At 40.8% G+C, this 25905-nt stretch overlaps 2 protein-coding genes across 3 annotated transcripts; one reads left to right on the forward strand and one right to left on the reverse strand.

Annotated features, from left to right (window-relative positions):
• Positions 1-320: 320 nt before the first annotated feature.
• On the reverse strand, positions 321-8272 carry MRPL22 (mitochondrial ribosomal protein L22). 2 transcript variants are annotated; one of them, XM_010719177.4, is made up of 7 exons: positions 8174-8272; positions 8049-8094; positions 6224-6359; positions 4284-4349; positions 3770-3847; positions 2920-2989; positions 321-2496 (listed from the first exon to the last, which is right to left on the reverse strand). In XM_010719177.4, exons 1-7 carry the CDS (start codon positions 8199-8201, stop codon positions 2285-2287), a joined length of 636 nt encoding a protein of 211 aa, XP_010717479.1. In that variant the 5' UTR covers positions 8202-8272; the 3' UTR covers positions 321-2284. The 2 variants fall into 2 exon arrangements, with proteins under 2 accessions (XP_010717479.1, XP_010717480.1); XM_010719178.3 differs by having other exon boundaries at positions 8180-8243.
• Positions 8266-25868, forward strand: GEMIN5 (gem nuclear organelle associated protein 5). Its single transcript, XM_085236898.1, is given in 29 exon segments — positions 8266-8487; positions 8594-8748; positions 9830-10011; positions 10738-10889; positions 11106-11225; positions 11410-11542; positions 11757-11916; positions 12533-12745; positions 13464-13549; positions 14086-14180; positions 14819-14955; positions 15355-15428; positions 15811-15992; positions 16091-16230; positions 16763-16934; positions 17192-17419; positions 17916-18029; positions 18454-18582; positions 19176-19271; positions 19551-19688; positions 20222-20369; positions 20557-20676; positions 20994-21034; positions 21037-21203; positions 21836-22093; positions 22629-22791; positions 23195-23771; positions 24052-24142; positions 25246-25868. Coding segments are annotated over 29 exon segments (4578 nt in total). The 5' UTR covers positions 8266-8336; the 3' UTR covers positions 25402-25868.
• The last annotated feature ends 37 nt before the right edge of the window (positions 25869-25905 follow it).

Consider the following 25905-nt stretch of genomic DNA (forward strand, 5'->3'; position numbering starts at 1 on the left):
TCTCTTCAGATTTCCCTGAAGCCTTACTACACCTTCACGCATACTTGCTCCTTCTGCAGTTTCTGTAACATCAGCACACAGGTACAAAAGTGGTGAGTTTACAGTGCCCCAGATGCTATTAGTAAAATTAGCATCAAGTAGAGGCCTAGGTGCCTCTCCCATCCTGTCTGGTGACAGCTCATTTAAGAATGTTCTTTTATTGGAGGTCACAGGAATAAACAATCATCTTCTGCAAAGGACTTGTTGCAATTAACAGTACTTTCCTTCTGAATCCATCTCACAAGTGTAGATTTACTAGTTAGTAAGAAAGCACAGCAGAATAAATAAAAAACAGTTTTATTATTTATTTAAAACTTGACAGTTTTATCATTAGGTTGTACTGAAATCAAGATCCAGGCAGGCTCCATAAATCACTTCAGACACTTCTACCCTCCTATAAGCAAAGGGGAGGAATCAAGGCAGTTCAAGCTCTGTATCTCACCAGACCTCCCTGTACTGTTACAGCCAAGGATGTGGATCTTCCTTGGCCAATACCATAAGGATCCACTATGTTACACATCATTCATAAGGAAGAAGCAGATAAGATGGGGCCTGTAAAGCATGGCCAAAAAAAGCGTTGCTATTTTTTGTTTTGAGGAAGATGACAGAAATGACAAGCAACAACCACTTCTGTGGTTGCATCTTGCCTTTTGACTGAAGGCCATTTAAGGAAGTGTCAGGGCCACCAGCTGCATCATGAAGGTGGAAAAGACATCAGCAACATTCTCACTTCTCTTTCAGTTTTCTGAGAAAACCAGAGCAATTATACAATCTTGTCTGGAGGTCCAAAGAGATTCGAAGGGAAATACACAGCTTTCTCCTGAAAGAGGTTATCTAGAAGTCAGGTTTTACATGCTTAAATCACGAGTGCTGTTAAGTATGGATTATCTTGCAATTCTTTAATCTTTTCCCAGATCACTGACAATCCTCCATCAGAACAAGTACTGAGCCTGCAAGCACACCATGGACGAACAGAGGGCAAATAAGCACCATTAGTAGTAGGAGCCATGTACGTATTTGTGTAACTTCACAATCCCCTAACACTCTTGTACTGTAAGATTGCTTCTCTGGGAGCCAAAAGAAACAGCTGCAGGCCACTTCCATTAGGACAGCTAAGAATTTGTTTCCTTACAAACTGTCCCTTTACCATTATTCAAGCACTGATGAAATTTTCAGTCAGTGTGGTAAAAAGACCCAAATGAGGTAAGCAATCAATCTTCCACTCTAATGCTCTCAGAATGAAAAGGTCTAAATATCAGACATTTTCATAAACAAGCAACTATAATTCTTTTTATGCCAATGTCCATGATCTGATTTTCACCTGGGTGAAAACATGACAGTGTGAAGATGTTTTCACTACTTTTTCCCTTAATTAATGATAAAAATAGAATATGGGGTTTTTTTTTGTTTGTTTTTCCAGAGAACTGGAAGTCTGGATCATGTATGCAACAAGCCATTCCACATTAAATCCATACAGCATTTTACTTCCCTCAACATTACAAAAGCAATTTGTTCCCAGACAGTATAATTAGTTCACTCTCCACTACTCATATTGAGTTTCCACAGAGAACAGCATGAACTCCACACACATATCAGACTATTAATGCCACGGTCAGAACTCAGGTTTCAATGTGCTGCAAGTTTTCACTACCACGTCCCTCCCTGACAAACTAAACATTGCCACCTACTGACACCGCCAAAATCTGAACTTGGAATTTTTCACTCCCCACAGTGCCTACAGTGCACAACAGAGACAGTAAGGAGGTGGCATTACAGCCCAGATAAAGGAATCATTAATTGATGCCTGATAATCCAAGATTGATGTCAGTTATGTTGAACTGTTGTGGCTACTTTCCAATGTCCAATTCTGGTAAGTTTACTCCAACTCGTGACCCTGCAACCGATTGTACACTTCTACAATAAAGGACCTGAACGTACATAACAGAGTTGCAGGAACTGCATGACAAAATTCCCAACAAGTTTTAAGTGCAGTGTTTCCTCTGGATTTGATAGCACAGAAGTTGAAAGCTGTAGTCCAAGTAACAAAAAAAGTAACATCTGTTGAATCTGCTGCTGCTCTTCCAACATTTTTGCACACCTCAGGCTTGACAAATAAGAGATCTGTGATCATTCTTGCATCATTCAGCTCCAACAGCAACAAAAAAAAAAATAAAAACATGTTTTAGGTTTATTTTACATAATTACTTTGTCAAACAAGAAATACCTATACAGTCACAAAAGTCCATCACAGTGTGTGAACAAGGGTTCTATTGCGCAGCTGTTGCACGTATTCTTTTGCTTGGTCAAAACCAGTCTTTCGTGGCTCTGGAGGAGGAGGAAGCCCTTCCACCAGCTTCACAAAATAGTGGCACTTGACGATTTTCATGATGCCAAACATGCCTCTCCCATGGTAACGGATCCGTTTTGTATAATGGCCTTTGCCTGCCAGTGACTCAGCTGAAGGAAAAAAGGTGGGGAGGAGAGAAGACCAGTCAGTCTCAGAATAAACTGCTATACATCTGCAACTGGAACACTGTCTCACCAGTGGATTTTTCCATGACTGCAACTGAAAAGTTAATTCAATTAATTATTCCCTTCTCCATCTTCTGTAATATTCAGCAGATCACTGCTACAGAGGAAACCTTGGAGTTGAACTAACACTTCAGAAGCACCAAGAAGGTGAATTTAGGAAATATATAAATGAAGATAATTAATGTCAGTTGTGATGCAAGTAGAAAGCATCTCTTTGATTTTTTGCTGAAGATATTTACTAGGAATTGTATTTCATCCATTTCTGCCAATTTGAGACAACAAAGTCTTACTAAGGATAAACTTTTCATGGAGTAGGATGACATTCTGTGCTAAAAAAAAATACATTACCTATATATAAATTTGATTTGAATTCCACATTGTGATTTTTTACTGCCATTTCCTGAGCCTCTAGGAGAACCTGTAAGAAAAAGAGATAGAAGTACTGAGCAGAAATTGAAGCAATGTTATGTCATATCTCTGGATAAGATGAAGAAATTTGCAAGTTTAAAGTCAATTACAGAAAAGTATTTCAGAGAGATCAAAATTGTTAAAAATAAACTTATATCTTATATAATTACATTCTCTGCACACAAACTGGAAAACTTCACATCATCCGTATTACATTTTTGGGTTAGACGGCTCCCACCAGCAGCTGTCAGTGAATGGACCTTCAATTGGTTTGATACAAGATTAGAAACAGACATGGGTAGAAATCAAGTTATGCCATTCAATATTTTTGAGCTAAAACTTAATACTACTCAGTCATAATTATGCCAGAAACCAATGCTTTGGCCAAGCAAACAATTTGATACTCCCAACAACTACTGTGTATGAAAAATTTCTGTGCTTTAACAGAGCTTAATCCCTTCCCCGATGATACTCCTCATCATTTATGATTTTGAAGAAATGAAGCACATTTACAGAGCAGCTATTTATGACAGATTCTGCATTATCTACCATGATCTTAAATCCAAACACTGTTACAGTGAAGGTACCCACATGCTGTTTGTTATCAAAAATTTAGAACGTTCAGCACAAGATACTTCTGTGCATCCTTAAGTCACAACATTACATGACTGCTACAAGAATGTGGTCTAAATGGGTTCTCACAGGCTTACAGAAACATTTTAAACCAACATCAGCAGATATTCGGAAAGTTTTCTTGAAACTGGGTTTGTTAGAGAATACTGCTGCATACCTCTTTGATCACCTTCGCTCCCTTTTTATCATTGAATTCCAACTGAGCAAGAGCTTGATCAATGGACATTCCTTTAATCTGCAATTAAAGTGTTAAAGTTAACTTGTGTAATTACAAATATTTCTTTTATTCAGAAGACAGTCTTTAAATTATTTTGCTCTTACAAAGAACAAATCAGAAGACTTAAGCTTCCTTAACAGACATTTCTTCAGTGCAATATCATACATACAATTCTTCTCAGCTAAATGATAAATGATAAATTATTCAACTTTCTTTTAACTGTCTTTTCTTAGAGCAAAAAAACAGCAATTACTCTGCTCCAAAGATCCCTGGGTACACATTTGAGAACAATACTAAGATTAAGATAAAGTACAAACAACCGCCTGCTGCACAACTGCATCCTCAGTACTCTATCAAAGATACTGATTATGCTCTGATTGAACTAGACTGTTAAAGCAAATACAACAATTAAATTTTATTCTAAAATACAGAACAAATAAGCACTTCTGCTTACCAGTTTTGCCAGATACCACATCTTATCTTTGCTGTATTTTATTTCCCTCCGACAATGATATATTTCCTGAGTGCATAAAAGAGAGGACAAGTAATTTTACTGTGAGAACAAAATGAAGCATACATGTCTGCTTTGCACTGCACATTCTTTTGAGGAATAAAAGAACAGCTCTCCCCTACTGCTCACACCTTGAACACAAGTCAGGCATACTGTTGCCATTTTAAACTGTACACTTTAATACTGCATAATAACAGTAAACCTCAATACAATCTTATAAGAATTAAATTAGTTCATAAACAGAGATCATGAAAACCATATTCTATCTTTTTTCATATCTTTTCCTTCCTCCCCACCTTTTGAAGCAGTCTAAAGGCTCATGTGCCCATTCACTCTTAAAAGTATTACTGTGCTGTCACACCATCTTGCTGGGATAGCAACTCAACACCAATGAATTTAATTAGCTCTTCAGAAGTGAGGAGGGTTTTGAGTTTGACTGACATGACGAGGTGTCTCCAAAGGGCATTTAACATTATTACTGCACCAAGAGAGCAAAAGCAGCTAGTAAAATTTAACATCGATACAAATTTGAAGGACATGGAATCTTTTACACACAGGAAAATAATTGATTTAAGTGAGCTGGTTGGTAACTCTATTTTCATGTATATATTGCACTAGTCAGCACTGTACACAGCACATAATTCTAATTCTAGGCCATAATATTGATAGAGGTGATAAATGCTAACGGCTCACAAAAACACGTCAGGAAAAAATGATTCTTCTGAGATGCAAATAATTTATTTTGCTGAGCAGCACCTCTAACAGAGACATCACTTCCCAAGTACAATTTAAAAAATGAAAATACAAGACATCAGTTTCCAAGAATGAGGAAATACTGAAAAATTAACCTAAAATTCTCTCAGGTTAAGGTGTAGAGAAAACAGTATTGATTACTCCCTTCAGCGACCAAAGACAATGCTTAACTTTCCACAAATTAAAAGACTTGCTTCTGTTCACACTTATCTGCAATTCCCAGCTATGAAATGATCAAGAAGAGGGGACAGGGAGAAGCATGCATGATCTTGATATTAGTTTTTGATGACAGCATCTGTTATGACTACGTTTTCAAAACAATCATGTTACTCAAACTGACTTCTGCAAAAGTTGTCTTGAATGGCTATCAGGCCTTCATTGATTTTAGCCTCTTTGCTTCTATTTATGGTTTAGCAAACACAAGTGCAACAGACTGAAGAACAATTCCACTGCACAGTGTTTACAAAATGATTTCTTAAGGAAAGGAGACTTCTGCCATCACATTCTTTACCTGACTCCCATGTCTGTCCCCACACAACTTTACAATCCCTCACACATGTCAAACAAATGAAGCAACCATTATGAGAGTAGACAACCTATGAACAGCCCCATTAAGAGGGAGACCACATTCAGAGGGAGAATATCAGACCTAAGAGAATCCTATATAGCACAAAACTCAAGATATTAAAAAAGCATGCACTCTATTTAAATAAACAGGTACCATTAGTTCCACTGCTAAGGGAAAGTTACATTTATAGTTATAGCAGCTGTCTTCTTTCCTAGTTACCTACTGCTGGATGAACAGCACAAGTGTAGAACAACACATTCTTGGTAACTTTCATCTCTTCATAGTTCAGAGAATTCTACAAGCAGAGGATGGCACCTTTGCAGTTTGCAGTACACTGAGTAGATGATCAGCTGCACAGCAGCTTCAAGTTCCAATTAAGTTACAAATGGAGAAGAATCAAAGTGATGTGAACTCCTACAATTTCAATACGCGAAGCAGAATAAAAGCTTAAATAATCAGCAAGAAAGTAAGCAGACTTGTGCCTTGTGGAGTCATCCAGAGACAACCTGTTTTGAAACTGCAAAACACAACCACGTAAAGAAAGGTGCAGGTGTGTGCTTACGGCTGGTCTCCGAGGTTCCCCAGGCAGCTGAGGAGGGTAAACAATCCTGTTCTTTTTCTCCCACTTCCCAAGTTTCTGCAGGGATGTACTTGTGTGGATGCACGACAGCGGGAAAAAGCTACCAGCTGCAAACCACCTGCAAGACAAGACCACAGTCACTGCTGTGAACATAAAAGTTCTTTGCTGCTGTCCAGACTATCTGAAGCAATTGTGAACTTGCTTGCCTTCATAAAGAGAACTGACACATTAACAGTGTTACTTCGAAAGTAGTTTGAAGTCCTTTTCAGTTAACATCGAAGGGCTTTTTAATTTAACAAAAAGCTTAAGGCTTCCTAAGGCATGCCAAGTAGCTTAAGTTACATTTGTATAGCATCAGATTCCACATGTCCCCTGATCATCACACAAACACCATTACCTCTCTTTTCTTGGATTCATTGGTTCATTATTTGCATAAGGAATTCATGTCTTGTAATTTTCCCAAGACTAACTAATACTCATCTAACTTTTAACAGCAAACCTTCTAACAGCAATAATTTGTAGCTTTCTAAGGAACTGAGAGTGAAGAAAAAAAAGTATCAAAAGCATGTAAGCACTTGAAAGGGAAAATAATCTCAACTTCCAAAGTGCAAGGAAACCAATGCGAGATAGACGACAGCAAATATAGAACTTTCTACAGCTTCAGTCAGTTTGCTCACTCAGTCACAAAGACTGAGCTGCATTTTGCCCCCTGCTGACCAGAGGCAGCTGCTTACAATAGCAAGAAATCGACGAGTTCAAAATGAAACACTTGGAGCTTTAACGAGGCTCTAACAGTTCTGTGTGAGTTGCCAAGTTGTGCAAAACATTCTAAAATGTCTGGCAAACAAAACGCACTGAACAACTTCACGAAAGCATTGTACACCTTAGAAAGTGTTCACAACACCAGTAGGAAGAAACATGCTAAATAAATGTGTTAGGCACATTTTTTCCACAGTTATTTACCAAAACAACAGCTTACCATCGCCAGACATAATATCATCAACCAATACAGGACAATATTCGACCACCACACAAATATCACTTCGCAGTTCCACAGGCTAACAATGAAATAAGCATTACCCTCCAGACATCAGCACAACACGCGAGTCCTAACAGACTGAGGAACCTTACATTCTGTGTCTTAAGGCAATCCTGAGAACAGCTCTATTTACCATAGTTCCAAGAGAGGAAAAAGGACACAAACACACTGCAAGGAAAAGAAAGTGACAAGCAACAGAAGTTTTTATATTTTACAACTAAGAGGTTCTTTTAATTAAGTTTCATATTACATAACTTTACAGGAAGAAGCATTCATAAGCAAGAGGTGGGAAACACACAGAACTGAAAAACTGATCAGGGAAAGCAATTCAGCTGAGCTGAAGGACAGTAACACAAGAACAACATAAGCCTTTTTTCATTTTCTTCAGTGACCACCTCTGTGATTGACTCCACAGGCTCTGGCAGAGACCAAAGCTCTGCAGTTTGAGCACCATACTCTCAGCTTTTCTTCTGGAACTGGGGATGCAGTGGGCAGCGACCAGCACTCCCCAGCATATCTGTGCTGCTCCTCCAGAGCAAAGGATCGGCCGTGCAGGAGGGCAGTGACTGGGGGAGAGCAGAGACGGATACAGGAGACAAGCTCTGAACAACGCAACCAGAGAAAAAGCTGCGTGGCGGATAGAACGGCCAAAGGAGAGCATCTCACCGTGCCACAGAGGGCGCAAGAAGACGGGCACAGGGACGGGAGCGGCCCAACTCACACAGCCCCCACCCGGCCTGCTGCAGGACGGCGGAGCCCCGCACTCACCTCTCCGGCCGCATCCAGCCGAGGAGCCCCCGCACCCAGGCGCTACCTGCAACGAAGAAACGAGATGAGCCCGGAGAGGAGCGAGCGATACCCGCGGAGCACCGTGCACGTCCCCTCGCGCTCACCTGCACCTCCCGCGCAGCGCGCCGCCATCTTCCCCGCCTCGCTTTACGGCGGCCGACTCCCTGCGCGTGCGTAGCGAGGCGGGCGGGAGGGCGGTTTTGCGACAGTTTGCGACGCTTTGCTCGGCGGGAGCTCTCGCGTGTGGCGGCGGCGCGGCGCGGGGCCATGGCGGCGGCCGTGCGGGTGCTGCCCGCCTCGCCCAACTGGTACTGCAGCCGCTGCAGCGACATCAGCGGAGACGGGAGGCTCTTCGGCTTCGCCGCCAGGCACCGCATCAGCGTGCTGGATGTCAGCACCGCTACGCCGACGTTTCACGGTACGGCCGCGATCCCTTCTCCCGCTGCGCGCCGTATTTATAGGAGCGGCCGAGCTCCGGTCGAGTGCGGGGAAACCGCGTTCTTACAGCGCTTCTCTCGGTGCAGGGGAGCTGATCGGGCACACGGAGCGCATCGCCGCCTTCGCCTTCTGCCCGCACCGCGAGCACGGCGCTCTGTGCGCCAGCGGCTCGGACGACGGCAGCGTGCGGCTGTGGGACGCGGCGGGGCTGGCGCTGCGGGCAGAGCACGGCCTGCACCAGGTGGGAGCCGGGCCGCGGGGTTTGGTTCGGAGCGATGTGCCGCGGGCGGAGCTTGGAGCTGCTGGGCGGCTCGTTCCCTTAGCCTTAGGTGTACGCTGCCGGTACGGCATCGTAACGGTCTGTTGGTCGCTGTCGGCAGCTCCTTGCGGCCGCACCCTGCTCGCTTTGCCGTCTCTCACAGGGCATGTGGGCAGTTACTGCGGCTCGGAGACTGGCAGATAAATGGCAGCCCAAACGGTTTAGGACAGGGAGTGCTTGCAGGTTAGCTTCTGCTTGTTATCCTGGGCTGTACAGTCACAGAATGGTTGAGTTGGAAGAGACCTCAAAGCCCTGCTGGTTCCAACCCACTGCCGTGGGCAGGAACACCTCCCTCCAGAACAGCCATCATCCATGGCCTTGAGCACCTTCAGCAATGGGGAACCCCTGGCTCCTGGGCAGCAGCAGCACCTCATCTCCCTCCGAGGATGATCTCTAGGCAGCCAATGAAGGCAGACTGTTAGAGCAGTGTTCTATTTTCCATCCCAGAAGAGCCTCCTGCTAAATGCACTTCACTTTATGTTCACAGAATCATAGAATCACAAGGTTGGAAAGGACCTACAATATCATCTAGTCCAACCGTCCTCCCATTACCGTTGCTACCACAAACTAAACCATATCTCATAGCTCCTCATCCAGACACCTCTTCAACACTGCCAGGGACAGCAACTCCGCCACCTCCCTGGGCAGCCATTCCAGTGCCTGATCACTCTCTGAGAGAAAAAGTTTTCCTTATGTCTAATCTAAACCTCCTCTGGTACAACTTGTGGCCATTTCCTCAGGTCCTGTTTGTTGTCTGGGAGAAGAGACCAAACCTCTCCTCATCACAACCTCCCTTCAGGAAGTTGTGGAGTGCAAGGAGATCTCCCCTGAGCCGCCTCTTCTCCAGACTAAACAATCCCAGCTCCCTCAGCCGTTCCTCATAAGACTTCTCCAGACCCCTCACCAGTTTTGTTGTGCTTTAGTTCTTTAAAGAACCTACAGAATGAATTTAGTGGCCAAGCATGCTCAATGGCTTTACGTGTATTCAATCGTCTTTCCTCAGAATGCAATCACAGCGTTACACTGGTCACCCCTTGTGAAAGATCTGATTGTATCTGGTGATGAAAAAGGGGTAATTGTTTGTTACTGGCATAGCAGAAGTGACAGCCAGCAATTCTTCCCAGAGCCTCGGACAATTTTTTGTCTCACTTGTTCTCCTCATCATGAAAACCTGGTAGCTATTGGGTAAGTGTTACGTTTTGCTTTCTGTTCTTCATCTGAAAGTGTCTTGTTTGGATTTTTTGTTGCACAGTTGTAAAGTTACTTTTAAGAAGTTTTGGTGCCTATTTTTTCATTGTATTCCAAATTGTATACAACAATTTAGAAATAATATTTTGGTAGATGTGCAAAGTGTACAATTCTATAACCATTTACAGAAATGAATTTGGTTTAAACTCTGAAGTTACTTTAAAACAGATATTTTTTAATTAGATTTCATTAATGTTCATCACATTACAGGTTACCTCATCTGAAGAGTTTCATAGTTTTATTAGCTCTTTGTCAACAGTTGCCATTTCAGTCCTTTGGACACCCAAGACTATATTGAATGAAGCAGGAATGTGAAAGCCTTTCAGATGGGAGAGATGGAGAGAATGAAGTTTATTTGTGGAAAAGGGAAAAGTTTTTCTCTTATAAAAGCCACTGTTACTTTTTAAGACTCTGAAAACTGTATTGCTAATAAATTGGTGTTATTCTTGGAGCCAAATATACTTCTGGTGTCACTTCTCAGAAGGAAGCTGTGTTTATGCTAGTGCTATACTTGAGCTCCAATTGACTGGTCTCGTTGCCACTTGTGATTGGGCTTCTCTGTAATGTGGAGATACTGATCCTGGGTAATAGCCTGGAAATTGGATTAGGTGTTCTTCCACAAGGCTCTAACAATCTATCATTAACTGAAATCTCTGTTTTTAGCTACAAGGATGGCATGGTGGTTATAATTGATATCAGCAGGAAAAAAGAAGTTCTTCATCGGCTAAGAGGTCACGACGATGAAATTCATTGCCTGGCCTGGTGTCCTGTACCTGGCGAAGGAAGGTTACCTGCTTGGCAAGATGAGCTCCAAGGTATGTAGAGGTGATACATAGTTTGCGATTTTTTTAGCTCAGGAAAATGTCCCTATGGAGAACTGAATTCTATCCCTGTAAAGTCAGTAAGTAGCTAATCAGAGGGAACTGATGAGTTCAGTTAAAATATTCTCTGATCCAGAGCAATAGATTTTCAGTTTATGTTTAGAGCTTTGAATTCTAAGGTATAACAGACTTCAATGGTGTTTCCTTCAGAAGAAGGTGACGTTCCAAACGGGGAGCTTAAACAAGATACAGCCATGAAGAAAAGTTGTTACTTGGCTTCAGGAAGCAAAGATCAGACGATACGAATATGGAGCTGTACTAGAGGCAGAAGTAAGTAAGATTAATAATTTAAGTGAGAACAACAGGGGTGAAGTGCTCCTATCTAACTGTAGGTTTCATTTGCTATTCCAATAGTTTAAAGAATGGGGAGCCTACTTAAAGCTTCAGATTCACAGGTCTTTTTTTCTGAGAATTCAGATGTACAAAGTCGAGATGATCCCTTTCTTTTCCAAAGGTATAATGACTCTGAAGTTGCCACCCACAAAGAGAAGAGGTGGAGCTGTTGACCCTGCTGTTAAAGAGCGTATTTGGCTCACCGTTCACTGGCCTTGTGGTCGTCCCACAGAAATTGTATCCAGCTCTTTTGGGTAAGTAGGAGACAAAGCACGTTAAGTGCAGACAGTAATTGTAAATTAATTCATTGATATTTAAAGAACAACTGGCAGGAAACACTGACACCCCCATCTTCCTTCCTTCTTGGTACAGCGAGATAGTGGATAGGGATAGGTGTGCATTAGCACTGATAATCTATATAATTTTTTTGAAGTGAAGAATGAAATATACACACTTCAAATTTTGCAGAGGAGAACTGCTACACTGGGATTTGACCCAACCTGGAAAACGCAAGTGGACACTTTTGGGATCTTCAGAAGGACAAAATCACTCCCGTATTGTTTTCAATCTGTGTTCCCTGAAGCATCAAGACAAAGAGCTGCTTTTTTCCATTTCAATGGACAGAGATGTAAGAACCATTTTTAAAATTAACATCAAAATAGCAGCGGCAGTTCAGCTTGACTGAGTGAAACTAACGCTTTGATGACCACTTATTTTCTCCTAAAGCAGGCTTATCCCTGTCTTTTATAACATCGTGGCTCAACATTTCTTCTGAGCACAAGTTGTGCATTTCTTTGTTAGCTTGTAAGCTCAAGCTTTTACCGTGGTGGACAGAATGGTTATGCCCTATGGACTTGAAAATTAAATGTTTAGTAGCTGGAGCTCACGATATCTGCCTTTTTTTTGTTGGGGGGGGGGGAGGAGGAGGGCAGGGCTGGGCAGCTAAGGAGGGAAGGGTTGTTGTTTGATTTGTTTTTTTTGGTGGTTTTTTTTTTTGTTTGTTTGTTTGTTTTGCCTTTTACAGGCAGCAGAGAACCTCTTATTTTGAATAGGAGTAATTAAACCGTAGTCTTTTTGTCTGTTCCATCACAGTCTTGCAGTTATTACAGCCCTGTCTTTGACACGTGCTGCTCTGAGTGGAGATTGCGTACTTTGAGTCTTCTTCTCACTTGTGCTTTATTTTTTTCCCCTATCATACCAGTCACTTTAAATTTTTCATTCGTTGTACCTTAAATATTTTCTAGGTAAAGTGTTGGGACCTATCAAGTCTGGATTGTAGCTGGACAATGCCTTCACTTGGGGGATTCGTCTATAGTCTTGCTTTCTCCCCTGTGGACCCAGGCTGTCTTGCCATTGGTGTTGGAGACAGCATGATCCGTGTATGGAATACTTTGTCTATCAGCAATATCTATGATGTTAAAACCTATTGGCAAAGCATAAAATCCAAGGTTACAGCAGTAAGTGTGCTTTTGATTCCCTTTTTTTCTTGTCTCTTTTCTTCCTCCATTTTTCTCTTTGAGGAATGTTTTTCTCTCACTCTGAAGAAGGTTTTTCCCCACCTAAATACTACAAAGCCAAGTTGTTACTTCTCTCAATTCGCATGATACAAATTTTAGAATTGAACAACATTTTAGACGTTTTTAGAACACTAGGCATTTACATTACACAAACTGAAAATGAACTGAATTTCAGGTGGTTATTGTATCACTTTCCTGGTTTTGTACACCACTGTGATCATTCCTTCTGTCGTCCACGGTTTCCTTTGCTCTGCTAGGAAGTTTTAATGTGCAAAAACTGGCATGGATGTCTTCAATTTAGGTTTTACCAGCAATTGGCTGAAGGCTAATGTCTAGTAGAAGGTGGCAGCATTAGAACATGTTAGTTGATCATGCCAAAAGCTTTCTCATGGTTTAAAATATTGTCTATTTCTATGTTGTAATGTAGATGTCAGATAGTATTTCAATGATTTTAGTTTCTTTTATCTTGTCCCAATAACTGGTAAGGGAAGAGTCTGATTCACATCACAGTGTTTAAATTGAGTTGCTGTTGTTGGCAGGGTGGATATAAGGGACAAAGCTTGCTCTTTGCTTTCAATGCTGAACTTCTTGTTTATCATTTAAAAATAAATTGTCCATTCCTTTTGTCATTATGGGGCTCTTTCTGTTTTTCTTGCAGCTGGCGTGGCATCCAACTAAAGAAGGTTGCTTGGCTTTTGGAACAGATGATGGAAAAGTTGGCATATTTGACACATTATCTAGCAGGTAATAAAGTAGTTTTCAAACTCATTAGTGTCAGATCTTGCTGGCATGACAGCATGCATAGATGATGTGGTCTTTCCTGAGGTCTACATTTGTTAATAGTTAAATTAAAAGCAGTCAGATGGATTTTGAGTGTATCTTTTCATCTGTTCATTGTGATTGGTAGCTCCTAAAGTAACCTTACAGACTGTGTAACAGTCACCTGTTGGTAGTCATCAGTCAGGGAAGCCTTTGGCCAGAAAGTTTCATAAAATGAGCAACATGCAGGTGCAGTTCATTAAGACAGTTTTGTTCTGATTTTAGTAGTATTCTGCAGGAAGCATCAATGGCTGAGCCATTGCTTTAGTATATTGATGCACCTGTTGTCTGTTTTCACCACTGGAAATACATTACTTCAATTTTTTTTTAATTTAATTTTTTTTTTTTTGCTTGTTTTGATTTGGTTTAATTTTGGCTTGTTTTTGTTTTGTTCTGTATTTTATTCTGTATCTCCCTTTGCTGAAATCTGACTACTCCTACTTCCTTACCTTCCTAAACAGTGCTAAGAATAAGCCACCTCAGATCTCCAGTACTTACCACAAGAGGACTGTATACACATTAGCCTGGGGACCTCCAACTCCTCCTCTATCTTCCGGTGAGTGTTATAACATCTTGTTACAAAATAGAAATCCATACAGAGCCCAGTCATGCCACAAAGTTGGCATGCTTCCCTTCCTTAAGGATGCGAGCTCCATTTGCTTGGTAGCTGCCCTTTCTATCCACTTAGGATGTGTTCTGCCTGAGGAATTGTTAGTAGTTTTGCAAGGGAGCAAAATAATCTGTTCTATATTTTGAATTCTAGTAGCTTCAGGAAGTAGGTGGGAGTAGAGTACAACACCACATAGTTACATGTTTGCAATGCACTGAAATATTGTCTAGGCTCTCCACAATAATTGGTTAGGATCAAGTACAGATTCTTTAGCTCCATAAGTGTGTTTCGATCATTAGAACTAAACAGAACAGCTGCATTGGTCATCTTATGCAACTTCCCTTGAAGTTTATTGACCAGAATTTAAAGGGAGTTTTAACACAGCAGCAATTTTGCTGTGGAGAATGAATAACAGGTCCTTTTACAGGACTGTATTTTGAGAATTTCTTCTTGCCAGATCACAGAGAATCAAAGCATACATATAGCATTTTAATATACTGTTTTGATTTATAGTGAGAATGACTGCTTTTCCTAAGACTGATGAAGAGCATAATGTATTTACATTTTTTTCCTCTGTTGAATAGGAGAAGAAGGTGAGCATCCCTCTGTAACTTTATATAGTTGTGCTGGAGAAGGCATTGTTTTTCAACACAATCCTTGGAGACTTAGCGGAGAGGCAAATGACATCAACAAAACCATCAGAGACACTAATTCAATCAAAGTGAGTATGATTTTTGCCTTTTTCTATGGATTTGTGCTTATAGTTGCTGTAGCCCTATAGTTGTGGGCTTTTGAATTTTCTTGGAACATGTAGAGCTTTCTAAGGAGCATAAGGAGGTGGAGCATCAAGGTCCTTTTGGAATCCAGGCAGATTTCATTTGACACATCCCACTGCACTGATAAAAACAGCCACAGGTTCTTGCAACATCTTGCAGTTCAGTCAGTCTTCAATTGCCCAAACTTATGTCACTGCTACAAAATGCAGCAGACACTTGTGCGGCTTTTGTTTTGTAGAGTAATTGTAATTCTGTCTAGTTGCCAGTTGTGTTCTATTGATGTATGCAAGAGAGATCTAAGAGCTTGTGTGATGGCTGGTAATAGCCATGTCTTCTCTCTACAGCACAAACTGCCTGCACGTACAGAGATCAGCTGGAAACCAGATGGTAAACTCTTGGCCCTTGGCAATGAAGATGGGTACGTTTCTCTTGTCAGGATTGGCGCATGCACAACCTTAACCTACAGGAGTCACTGTTATGAAGCAGAAGTACTTTTGTTGTCCTGGTTTGGCTCTTTTCTTTCATTGCCTATGTGTCTGAATTGTGATAATACAGCATTCTTTGCTGACATTTCATTTAGTTGCTCTTGGCATGGAGGATCTACAACATCATGTTACATCATTTTTCAAGGATTTACTCATGACTGAAACATATTTTTTTGATGTACTAAATTGGAGTGTGACTTGGATCCAGAACAGAGACTCTCATTTAGTTTCATAGACCATCATTCAGGACAAGCAAAACAAAATCACATTTTCACTGACTGGAGGATTTCTCACATTGTTATTCTTGCATTTCAGGTCAATTGAAATATTTCAGGCTCCAAGCTTGAAGTTGCTCTGCACTATCCAGCAGCATCACAAATTGATTAATGCTATTCGGTGGCATCATGAGCATGGGAGCGATCCAGAGTTGAGTTACTTGATAGCTTCAGGCTCAGTCAATGCCATTATCTATGTGCATAATCTGAAGAGTGTCATAGGTAATGGTTTGCAGATTCTATCCCATGTCTTGGCATCTTGTTTTGCTTTCTTCTTGGTTTGTATTGCTAACTGTAGCTTATTCTTTTATTTCTTTCAGAGAGCACTTCAGAAAGTCCTTTGACAATAACAGAGCCTTTTCGAACTCTAGTAGGACACACAGCAAAAGTCACAAGTCTTTCTTGGAGCCCCCACCATGAGGGAAGATTGGTATCAGCTTGCTATGATGGCACTGCACAGGTACTTCTCTACAGCCACTCAGAATTGTATTTCTTTTACTTTCAAATCATCCTTTCTGCAGTATTTTAGAACCAAGCTGATTGAACAGCAAAGCTTTTCTGCTTAATTACTGCATATTTACCCTTGGCAACAATCTCATTTTGGATACCTGATCCAGAGGTATACTTTTTTCCTTTTGCTTATTCCTGCTTTTCTGACACACTGCACAAATGAGAATATTGCAAAGAAGGCTTTTAGTCCAGACTTACGGGAATAAACAAAGGGAAGCTGAGCAGTAGGAATGGCTTTGTGCCTTGCAATTTGATTTGTAAGCCCAGTACTATTTTTGGATTCTTAAGAAAGACATTAAGCAAGCATATTGGTACAAAAAAAAGAAAGCTTTTTTTTTTTCTCTATTTGCTTGCTGGTGACTGAAATACCTCTGCAAACTCACTAGAAGACAAGCTCCTACAGATGTAAATTGCTAAACTGGAAGCATAGAGTTTCACGGGTAGAAGAGGCTAAGTAATTAGGTTTGTTTCTTGGTCATAAGGTATGGGATGTTATGAAGGAAGAGCCTCTCTGCAACTACCGAGGGCACCAGGGCCGGCTGCTGTGTGTCCAGTGGTCACCGGTGGACTCAGATTCTGTTTATACTGGAGCTGATGATTTCTCTGTTCACAAGTGGCTCATCTCAAAGCAGGAGCATACACGGCCCCCTCAGGGTAAGTACATTCAAAGATCCTTCCCTGAAGGTGATTTGGGAGCCGGGAAGTAGAGGGTTGCCATGTTGAAATGACAGTAAAGCTTTTATGCTGATTCAATTCTGCCTGCTTCCCCTTTAGGGATAAATATTGTTTAGGTTTAAATTCAATTGTATTCTTATTTGCAAACTCAATGTTGATCTTGAGAGGCAAACACCTTATACCCCAAAAATCTCTACAGGTAATATCATGGGTAACTTTTTTGTGACCTTTCATAGGCAAAAAAAGTATAGAATTGGAGAAAAAAAGAAGTATCCAACCAAAAGTAAAAGCCAAGAAGAAGAAAAAGCCTGTAGGAAAGAGTCCAACCAAGCAGGATCAAGGCGATGCCATGAATGGAGATGAGAGCATGAAGGATACATTGCTAGAGGAAAATGGAGTGTCTGACCATGAAGGAGAAAAAGAAGCTCAGGAGACAGAGTTGTCCAATAAAGATTGCATGGCTGGTAATAAATTAATTGTCTTAGTTTAGCGGCTCCCAGACTGCTTAGCCTTCAGCGCATCAGCAAGCCTAACATCTTTATGCAGGATTTTCTTCTAACACAATTTTATTGAAATAGTCCACTTAAAGGAAGTATGATTCCATAACACCTTTCATAACTTTATAAACTAGTTTGGAGCTAGTTGTCTTTAAATAGGAAATTCTGGACTAACAAACTTAACTGTTTGCCTTGAAACAGTGTCTTTTTTTATCACTATTGATTTGTGGTGATAAATCTTAATACTGATGGACTGTCATTAACGTCTTCTATCATCTTAGTTTTTTGACAGTTCTATAATGTTTTCTTATTATCTCCTTTCCCTAAAAAACTATTAAGTTATATGACAAAGCAAAGCTTGCTTTCTATATAATGTGGTATTATTGTTGCAGAATATTAATGTCCGTTATTTTGCATGTATTGTTTATCCTTTCTTAATCACTTCTTAATTGCTTAACTGCAGTGCCCAAGGATACATCTTTACCTGCATATGATTACTCTTCATTCAGCTCATCAAAGCCTTTTGTAACCCAGAAAGCCACTCCTGTGAAAAAGGATCCACCTAAAGAGAAACCAGGTTGGTATGTTTCAGATACTTGCACCAGTTCTACATCAAAAGAGTTTTTCATTCTTGGTTTAGGCTTGGCTGCACCTTCCCTTATTAACGAGTGGTGGAGAAAGAGAAGAGCGTGCTCATAAAATGTCTTAAATATTTCGAGTTTCTTATTTGCCCTGCTTGCCAGGTTAATTGAATATTGTTTAATGTGGGCAGAAATAGTGCCTTACAGTTGCAAGTTTTAGTCCAGGCAGACTGGCAGAAAAAAAAGCAAAGTGATCAGTATTTGAAAGTTATCATTGTAATAATAGGGATGCATGTGTCAGTTGAGGATGTTTTTTATTTTCCTCTGTGAAGAACAGGTAGGCTGGTTTTTGTTTGCTTTTTTGCATGTCAGAGTTCTGCTTTCTCTGTGCAGCAGTGAGTGAATGTATTGGTTTTTCAGCTCCTGATGCCTCTCTGAAGAAGAGGAAACCTCGCTCTCTTTTACCCTTCAGCACATCCATGGATCACAGATCAAAAGATGAATTGCATCAGGATTGCTTGAGGCTGGCAACGTGTCTGAAAACCAAAGGTATCAGACTTAAACTGTAGCTTCCCCTCTCTGATCAGCTAGGTAAAATGCTTAGAGGGAAGGTGCTCTAAAGTATTGAGAAGCATGTCATGAATCCAAGGTCTTGATCTGGACAACTTGACATTAAGTTTTGAAATGGTGATCTACATGTCTAACATCTCTTGTAGTGCTGTGGCACTCTGTAGACACTCCAGACAGGTTTTGTTTAGGATTCTGCATTATAGAGATAGGGTAAGATTGTATAGCTTGGGTTTTTTTTTTCTCCTTCAGAAGGTGAAAGGGAAAATAAGTCGTCAGGAAGATGTTTTTATCATCACAATATTTTTCCCTAGATTCAGATCATTCCAAGGGAATTTCCTATGTTTGATTTGGAGTAAATGTCCTGCACACACACAGTTCTTCTATTCAAACTTAGATCTAAGTTCTGAGTGACAATCTGCAAATGCACAAGCTTCTTAAATCTGCTGTAAAGGAAGTGGAAGACAGAAATATTTGCAGTAGCTGAGAGTAGTAGAGCAGTATACTGACTTGGCACGTCCTCGTTTCCCCTGTTATACCAAATCCTAAATGGTCATGCTCTTTATCTGTCTTAGATCATAATGAAGATGTGTCCCCTGACCTCCAGAATCGCATCCACTTGGGGCTGTTCACAGACAGAGCTTCTCTGCACAACATGATTGATGTGGAAGGTAAGTGGAACGAGCCCAGTTGGGCAGTATGTCCATTGTCACTGTGATATTCAAGAACAAAACTTCTAATGCATATATAAGTGCAGGATTAAGAATGCAAGTCTGTTCGAAAAGAACAAAAGGCTTACTTTTCCCAAACAGTTTTTAGAGCTTTCAAACACAAACCTAAAATGCTTTAAGCCTGAACAAGCTAATTTATGTCAAGGTATTTTACTGTGTCAAATAATGCTGGTGCACTCATGTTGAAAGATAACTAAGAAGCTTGTTTACTTCAAACAGGAAAATACCACTTGGAGAATGGACATCCAGAGCTGTTTCAACAGCTCATGTTGTGGAAAGGAGACATGAAGGGTGTACTCCAGGCAGCTGCTGAGAGGGGAGAACTGACAGACCAGCTGGTAGCAATCTCACCCATGGGTACGTTTGCTCATGTGACACATAAGCAGATGGAATTAGTCGCCAAATTTCACCTCGTTGTTTTAGATTGGAAACTCATTTCTCTTCTGGATTGGATAGCAGTTTCTTCTTTAACAGTATGATGACAAAAATCAAATACAAAACAAATTCTATTTATGACAAAGCCTGGATGTTCCCACAAGCAGCCTTAGATTAGCACAGCAGAAAATAAAGAGATTTCCTTTGGGACTTTTCAGAGAAGCAGGCTGTACTCCAAGGGCAAAGATGGTGCTTTGTAATATGTAGCAGTCCTGGCTCGCTGTTGGTTTAAATGTACTTTTATTTTACTGCTAGTGAAGTCCTACAGTTGTGTTCAAGTCCAAGCTTTGTCCTGTTTTGTTGCCTCAAGTAGCTTGCATTAGAAAGATGAAAAAATACCTAAGTGGGAGCAAAGAAAGTGCATGCTGAAGAAACCAATGAATTCTTGAAGAAACCAATGAATTTTTTGTGTTTTAGTTTTTTTGCCTGTAATTTTATTGCTTTCTCTTTTGCAGTTGGATATCAGGCTTGGGTTTGGACAGTAGAAGCCTTTGCAAAGCAGCTGTGTTTCCAGGAGCAATACGTGAAGGCTGCCTCCCATCTTCTGTCCATTCATAAGGTGTATGAAGCTGTCGAGCTCCTGAAAGTGAATAATTTTTACAGGTTGTTGCATGTTTGTGTTTTAGATTTTTTTTCTTCTGTTTTTTTGTTTGTTTGTTTTTTGTTTTCCATAAAATACTTGAGGTAGTTTCTTTTTAAATGTAAGAAATGATTCCTTTATGAAAGGAGAAGGTATTTATGTATTTTTAATACAATCAATCTTCTGTCTGGTTTCTCTTATGTGCATTAGGGAAGCAATTGTAATTGCTAAGGCCCGGTTGCGTCCAGAAGATCCAATTCTGAAGGATCTCTACACCAGTTGGGCAGCTCTATTAGAGAAAGATGGTCATTATTCCATGGCTGCCAAATGGTAAGTGTTAATAGTAAGAAGACAGAATTGAGAGCTTCACATTTGTAATTACCTGTTAATAATATTTAGAATATTTTGGTCTGGAATAGCACACTGGTTTTGCCTTGATGATGATTTTGGCTCTGGCATTTTTGGATTTTTCACACTTCTGAGAAGAATTCTGCTGAAATCCAGACAGAGGCACTAATTTTTGTCTCTTGAATCTATTTATTTGTATTACTCTTCTACGCCATGCATTGTGTACATAACACTAGCAGTTTCATTCTGGACTATTAGGCTTTGGGACCTAGAGTCAATTTGCTTTTTTCTCTTTTCAGTTATCTGGGTGCTTCCTCACCCTACGATGCAGTTAAAGTGCTGGCAAAGAAGGGGATGCAGCATCCCTTAAAACTGCTGCTGAGCTTGCTCTGATATCTGGAGAGGAGGAATTGTCAGCAAGTTTGTCTTTCAGATGTGCCCAAGAAATGCTGTTATCCAGGAACTGGGTTGGAGCACAGGAAGTCCTTCAGCAACAGAAAACTTTATTTGTGAGTCTTGTTCTTTCCTTTCTGCTTTATTTTAGCACTGTCTGTCTCCAGATTAACTTGACTAATTTTACAGCTCTTCCTGTGTATCAACAATCCACTGGTAGCCCTGAGTTTGTTTTGCCTCAAAAGATTTTTCTAGAAGTTTATTGTAGCGACACTTCAAAAAACCATGCATCTTTGCAGAGAAAAAGGGCCTATGATAAGGAGGCTCAATGCATGCTACAGGTAGTTCAGAAGGTTCTTCTGCTTGTTTTTGCTTTGGTTTATTGTGGTGGGGTTTTTTTTGTTAATTATATAGTGCAGATTTCTTTTTTAGGACATAATATTGATCATAATAAAAAAGGTAAAAGAGTGTTCGTTGTTTACATTAAATGAATGAGTATCTCCTGCTGAGGCTTAATCCAAGAATTTCTTATAGCACGGACTGAGAAGCAGAATGTTACCTTAGCCTGTTTTGATGTTTCCTTCTGACCTTAGAGCCTCTGTCAGTAATTTTTCCTTTGGAGCTATAGTAGTGAAGTATGCTATCACTAGCAGTCTGCTACTAGCTGTGTCTTTAATTTAGCCACTTGGTGTAGTCAGTAAGAGATTTTTTTTCAGCTCAATGCTCTTCTTTTCTTCTCTTGTTAAAGGGGCAAAGACTTGTTTTCTGCCTCAACGAACTGCTTTGTAAGTGCCTTAGCGAAAGAAATCCCTGTAATCGAAGGAGCCCTGTGCCTCCTTGTTATCACAGCTGGGAGCTGAACAGAGATGCCTCCTTTTTCGACATGGCGATAGAAGTATGGCAGAAGGTCCTAGGCATGGACACCACTGAAAAAGCCACATGTGCACAGGAGCAACTGCGCAGTATTAAGCATCCTCCTTCTACCAGCCACACTCACCCAAAGCAGGTAATTGGACTTAAGTCTGTACACACCAAGCCTCCCTATGGCATGTGCAGCCCCACAGCCCCTCTGTGGTGTCCTGTGAGCTGTTTCCAGGAGACTGCTTTCTGATACAGGATGAGGTTACAGTCAGGGAGAGTTAATGATAAGACAGCCGGGACAGCTTCCCCCAGCAAGATTTTGTTTAGAACTGTCAGGAGAGACCAGGATGCTTGTTGTTACAGATATTGTAGAGTCCAGGTATGGTCATAGACTGATGCTCCTGCAGCTCTTCTCTCTGACCTCACTGAGTCACTGACCATTGGTGTAACTCACAGCCACTTAAGAGGACAGAGGCAAGCACAGTTGCTGATAATTACAGTGACAAGTCATGTAAAGATGCTCTGATTTCCTACATAAAGAAAACTATGTAAGTTACATCACTGTTAAAATTTCTCTTGGTTGTGATGTGTTTCTGGACTTTTCTGTAATAGTTTTAACTAGCAAGTCATTCCTACTTAGCAGTATAACTATGAACTGTGCTCTCTGCTGCTTCCTGTAGGTGCTTTTCTATATCTCCCACGACCTGACCCTCGCAGCACTGAGCTACCAGGCTGCTGCCTGGGATGAGACAGTGAAAAGTATTCTTGGTGCCGTGGCCCGTAGTTACGATGCTGGCAATTTTACTCTGATGCAAGAAATTTGCAGTATTTTCCTTCCTGAAGGTACGTCTCTTCTTGTACATCTCCTGGCAGTGACAAATATAAGAATCTTCCTCGTAAGCAGAGCTATGTATCCATTACATCCTTTGTTGTTCTTCCCTTTATTCTCCAGACTATGCAGTGCATTCACCTGTAGCTCTTGATCATGTGAATATCCTAGTGATTTAGGACACAAGGGAGTTGACTATGGACGATAAGAAGATGCAGTCTCATGCTAGCTAGAAGAGATTACTGTGTTTAAAAAGATGGCAAAGATGTCTGCTTTTGCTTTTCTGCTTCCAGAGTCACTCTGCTGGCATCTGAATCTCTGTTATGAGTCTCCTGTACAGCCATTCAGTTACTAGATCTGGTCTTTTTTATTTGGAAATCCTTATAATATATTTGTAACTTCTTTTTTTATTATTAGGCTGTGAGAACCTGAGAGACAAACTGGACAGTACAAATTCTCAAAGTTTAGATGCTTGCAGAAGTTTAGAGGGCTTTGTGGCTTATGGACTGCTGTATGATCTGTGGTGGAACCCACCTAAAGGTTCTTCTGCCAAGCAAAAGGCTGGTTTGGATCCTGTGTTGTGTCCCACTGAGCAGACAGCTCTTGAGCAGAGTTGCATTCCTGATCACTCCTCTCCTGAAGAAACTCCTGATCAAGCTGCAGTTGAGATGGATGAAAACCTCAGCAGTACAATTGAATTTAATAGATGCAAGACAGAAAGCGACTCGGAAACTAACTCAGTCAATTTGGCAGACAGACAGTCAAAACTGAACAGCTGCAAAGTGCTCCTTTCAGAAGCGATTGCTGCTTTACAGAGCACACAGAGAGATATAGCTGAGGTCCAGAAAATTTTAGCAGACATGATCCACCAGCATCAGCAACAGAGGAATAATCCCCAGGAAAGCACAACTGGAAGTATCCATGAGAACAACGTGCAGCAGAGTTCAGAGAATGAATCGGATGAGCCATGCTCTGACAGCAGTCAGATCAAGCGGTAAGCTTTAGAACATGAGATGGATTGAGAAGGGCAGCTCTTTAGTTTGTGTTTGTGCAGTGGATTTCTTACTTGCTCAGATTACTTCTAACCTCATGCTGATCACTCCGGGACACTGAACGTATGCCTAAGAAGTCTTGCGTTTCCCTAAGGCATTATTGTGTGTGTGAACTTACTATGGCTGAATGACTTTTTAATAGGCGGGTTTGATTATAGCAGGGAGGCTACACAGTCACTTAAACAAAACAGTTACTCATAACACCTGCTCTTTTCTTAACAGTAAAGATGAAGAAACAATTACCCTCCCTGAACTAACAAAGCGACTCTTGGAAGCAAAGCAGAAACTAGCAGAATTTCCAGACAGTTTAAAGGTAAGTTTTCAGTAGAGGTAGTATAATTCTGAAAGATTCTGAAAGAGGACAGCCTTTTTTTAAATCATTGTAATGCTATAACTTGATGGAAAGCACAGCAGTAATAGTGGGGTGGCAAAGCCCTAGGATGCAGTAAATGAGAAGCCCAAACACAGCAGCCGTAGATACAGAAACAAAGGGAAAAAAAAAAAAATCACTTACATTTAGAAGGCTTCAGGTATGCAGGGATCTCCAGCAGGATCCTTTTGCCTCCACTGCCAACCCTTAAATGAGGCCTGAGAAAGGATGCATCCTGGCTCCACCTCTTCTGTCTCTGAGGAGCATTGCATACACCTGAGCTCCCCTTTGCTGGCCCTGCCTTCCACCAGGTGCTCAATCACTGCTTCAGGCTGTGACTCAGCATTTCAGCTACAGTCATACACTCCCTTTGTTTATACAGAAGGAGCAGTGACTTTCTTTGTGCCACAGTTGCACTCTAGATGTGTAGGATAAAGGTGCTAATATAAATATAAGCTGGCTGATATAGGTGGGCAGAAACACCCTCGTTTTCCCTGAACGAATCCCACAGCAATTTTGAGAGAATTAATATCTGGCATCAGCGTTTGATTCTTGCTTCAAGCATTACTTTCTCCATGCAGTTGGAACATGTAGATGAAGTTTCTGCATGAGACAACTCAATGGGAAATCTTATATGAATCTTTCCCATGTATTCTAAAAGCAATCCTTTGCTGTGTACAGTAATTTCATATACAGAAAGTTTTGATAGTAAAGTCATGAATGTCAGGCATAAAATGGCCTACTATTAATTAGAAACTGTTCAAACAACACAGTGAGATTGGAAACCATGTCTCTAGGTCGTATCATCCCCTCTCTCGTCTATAATATAAATATTTACAGTGATTGTGCACAAGGGAGCAAACTTAACCAAGTTAAATGTGTGCTACTGTCCTAGAAAAAGAGGAAAAAATCCATCTGACTCATGACTCTCTCCCAGATAAGATACTGTAAAGCAGTGTTTCTAGATGCAGCTGCTTGAATGTGCGGTAGTAGAACAATTCTAACTGAAAGAGTGGACTCACTTTGTGTTCTTTTCTTGTGTGCAGGTCTTTCCGTTCCCTGATGTGCTGGAATGCTGCCTTGTCCTCCTTCACATTGGAGCCCAGTGTCCTCCTGAATTACATGAACAGGCATTGGATCTCCTTAGGAAACATGGTAGTGCTGACGTTTATGGAAAGGCTGTCAGGAAATTCTTGACATGACCTTTTGAGACAGACACATCTCCTTTGAGCTGCTCACAATTACTTAGCACCAATTAACACCAAGACTGTTCTTTCTTCAAAGTGAAGGCTTGTTTCTACGGATATAGTTACTGATGACTGCTGTTTTGGATAAAATTACAAAAAAATCGGGTTTATATACATATATTCATGGTTATCAACTACTACTTAATGAGATTGCGTTAGGAAATTGAAAAGTAGTTGATTGCAGCCTTGAAACTCTATACAGGAGTTTTATATGTCTTTTATTTGCTGGAAGTGATGCTAAGGAAATCTCTTAGAATTTACATGCAAAATAGTTTTGAGCAGCTGTCTTCCAGCAGAAGAGCACTAGCTGCCCTCTGAAGAAAATAATGGTTCCTTCAAGTAGTCTGACCTTTAAACCAGTGTTGTACTTAAGAAAAGTGTGAGTTTATTTTCCCTTCTTTAAATAAAGTCTTCTACAAGCAGGAACGGGCATTTAATTAGATGCTATTAGAAGTAGTT

Source organism: Meleagris gallopavo, chromosome 15 (assembly GCF_905368555.1).
Source record: "Meleagris gallopavo chromosome 15, MGAL_WU_HG_1.1, whole genome shotgun sequence".
Lineage (NCBI taxonomy): Eukaryota > Metazoa > Chordata > Aves > Galliformes > Phasianidae > Meleagris > Meleagris gallopavo.

Excerpts from the sequence above, each read along its gene's own strand:
- MRPL22 (XM_010719177.4), bottom strand. The coding sequence starts at position 8,201 with ATGGCGGCGCGCTGCGCGGGAGGTGCAG. Across the intron at positions 6,360-8,048 it reads GGCTGGATGCGGCCGGAGAG|GTGGTTTGCAGCTGGTAGCT; the intron begins GTGAGTGCGGGG and ends CTTGTCTTGCAG. Across the intron at positions 3,848-4,283 it reads TGTGGTATCTGGCAAAACTG|ATTAAAGGAATGTCCATTGA; the intron begins GTAAGCAGAAGT and ends CTTTAATTGCAG.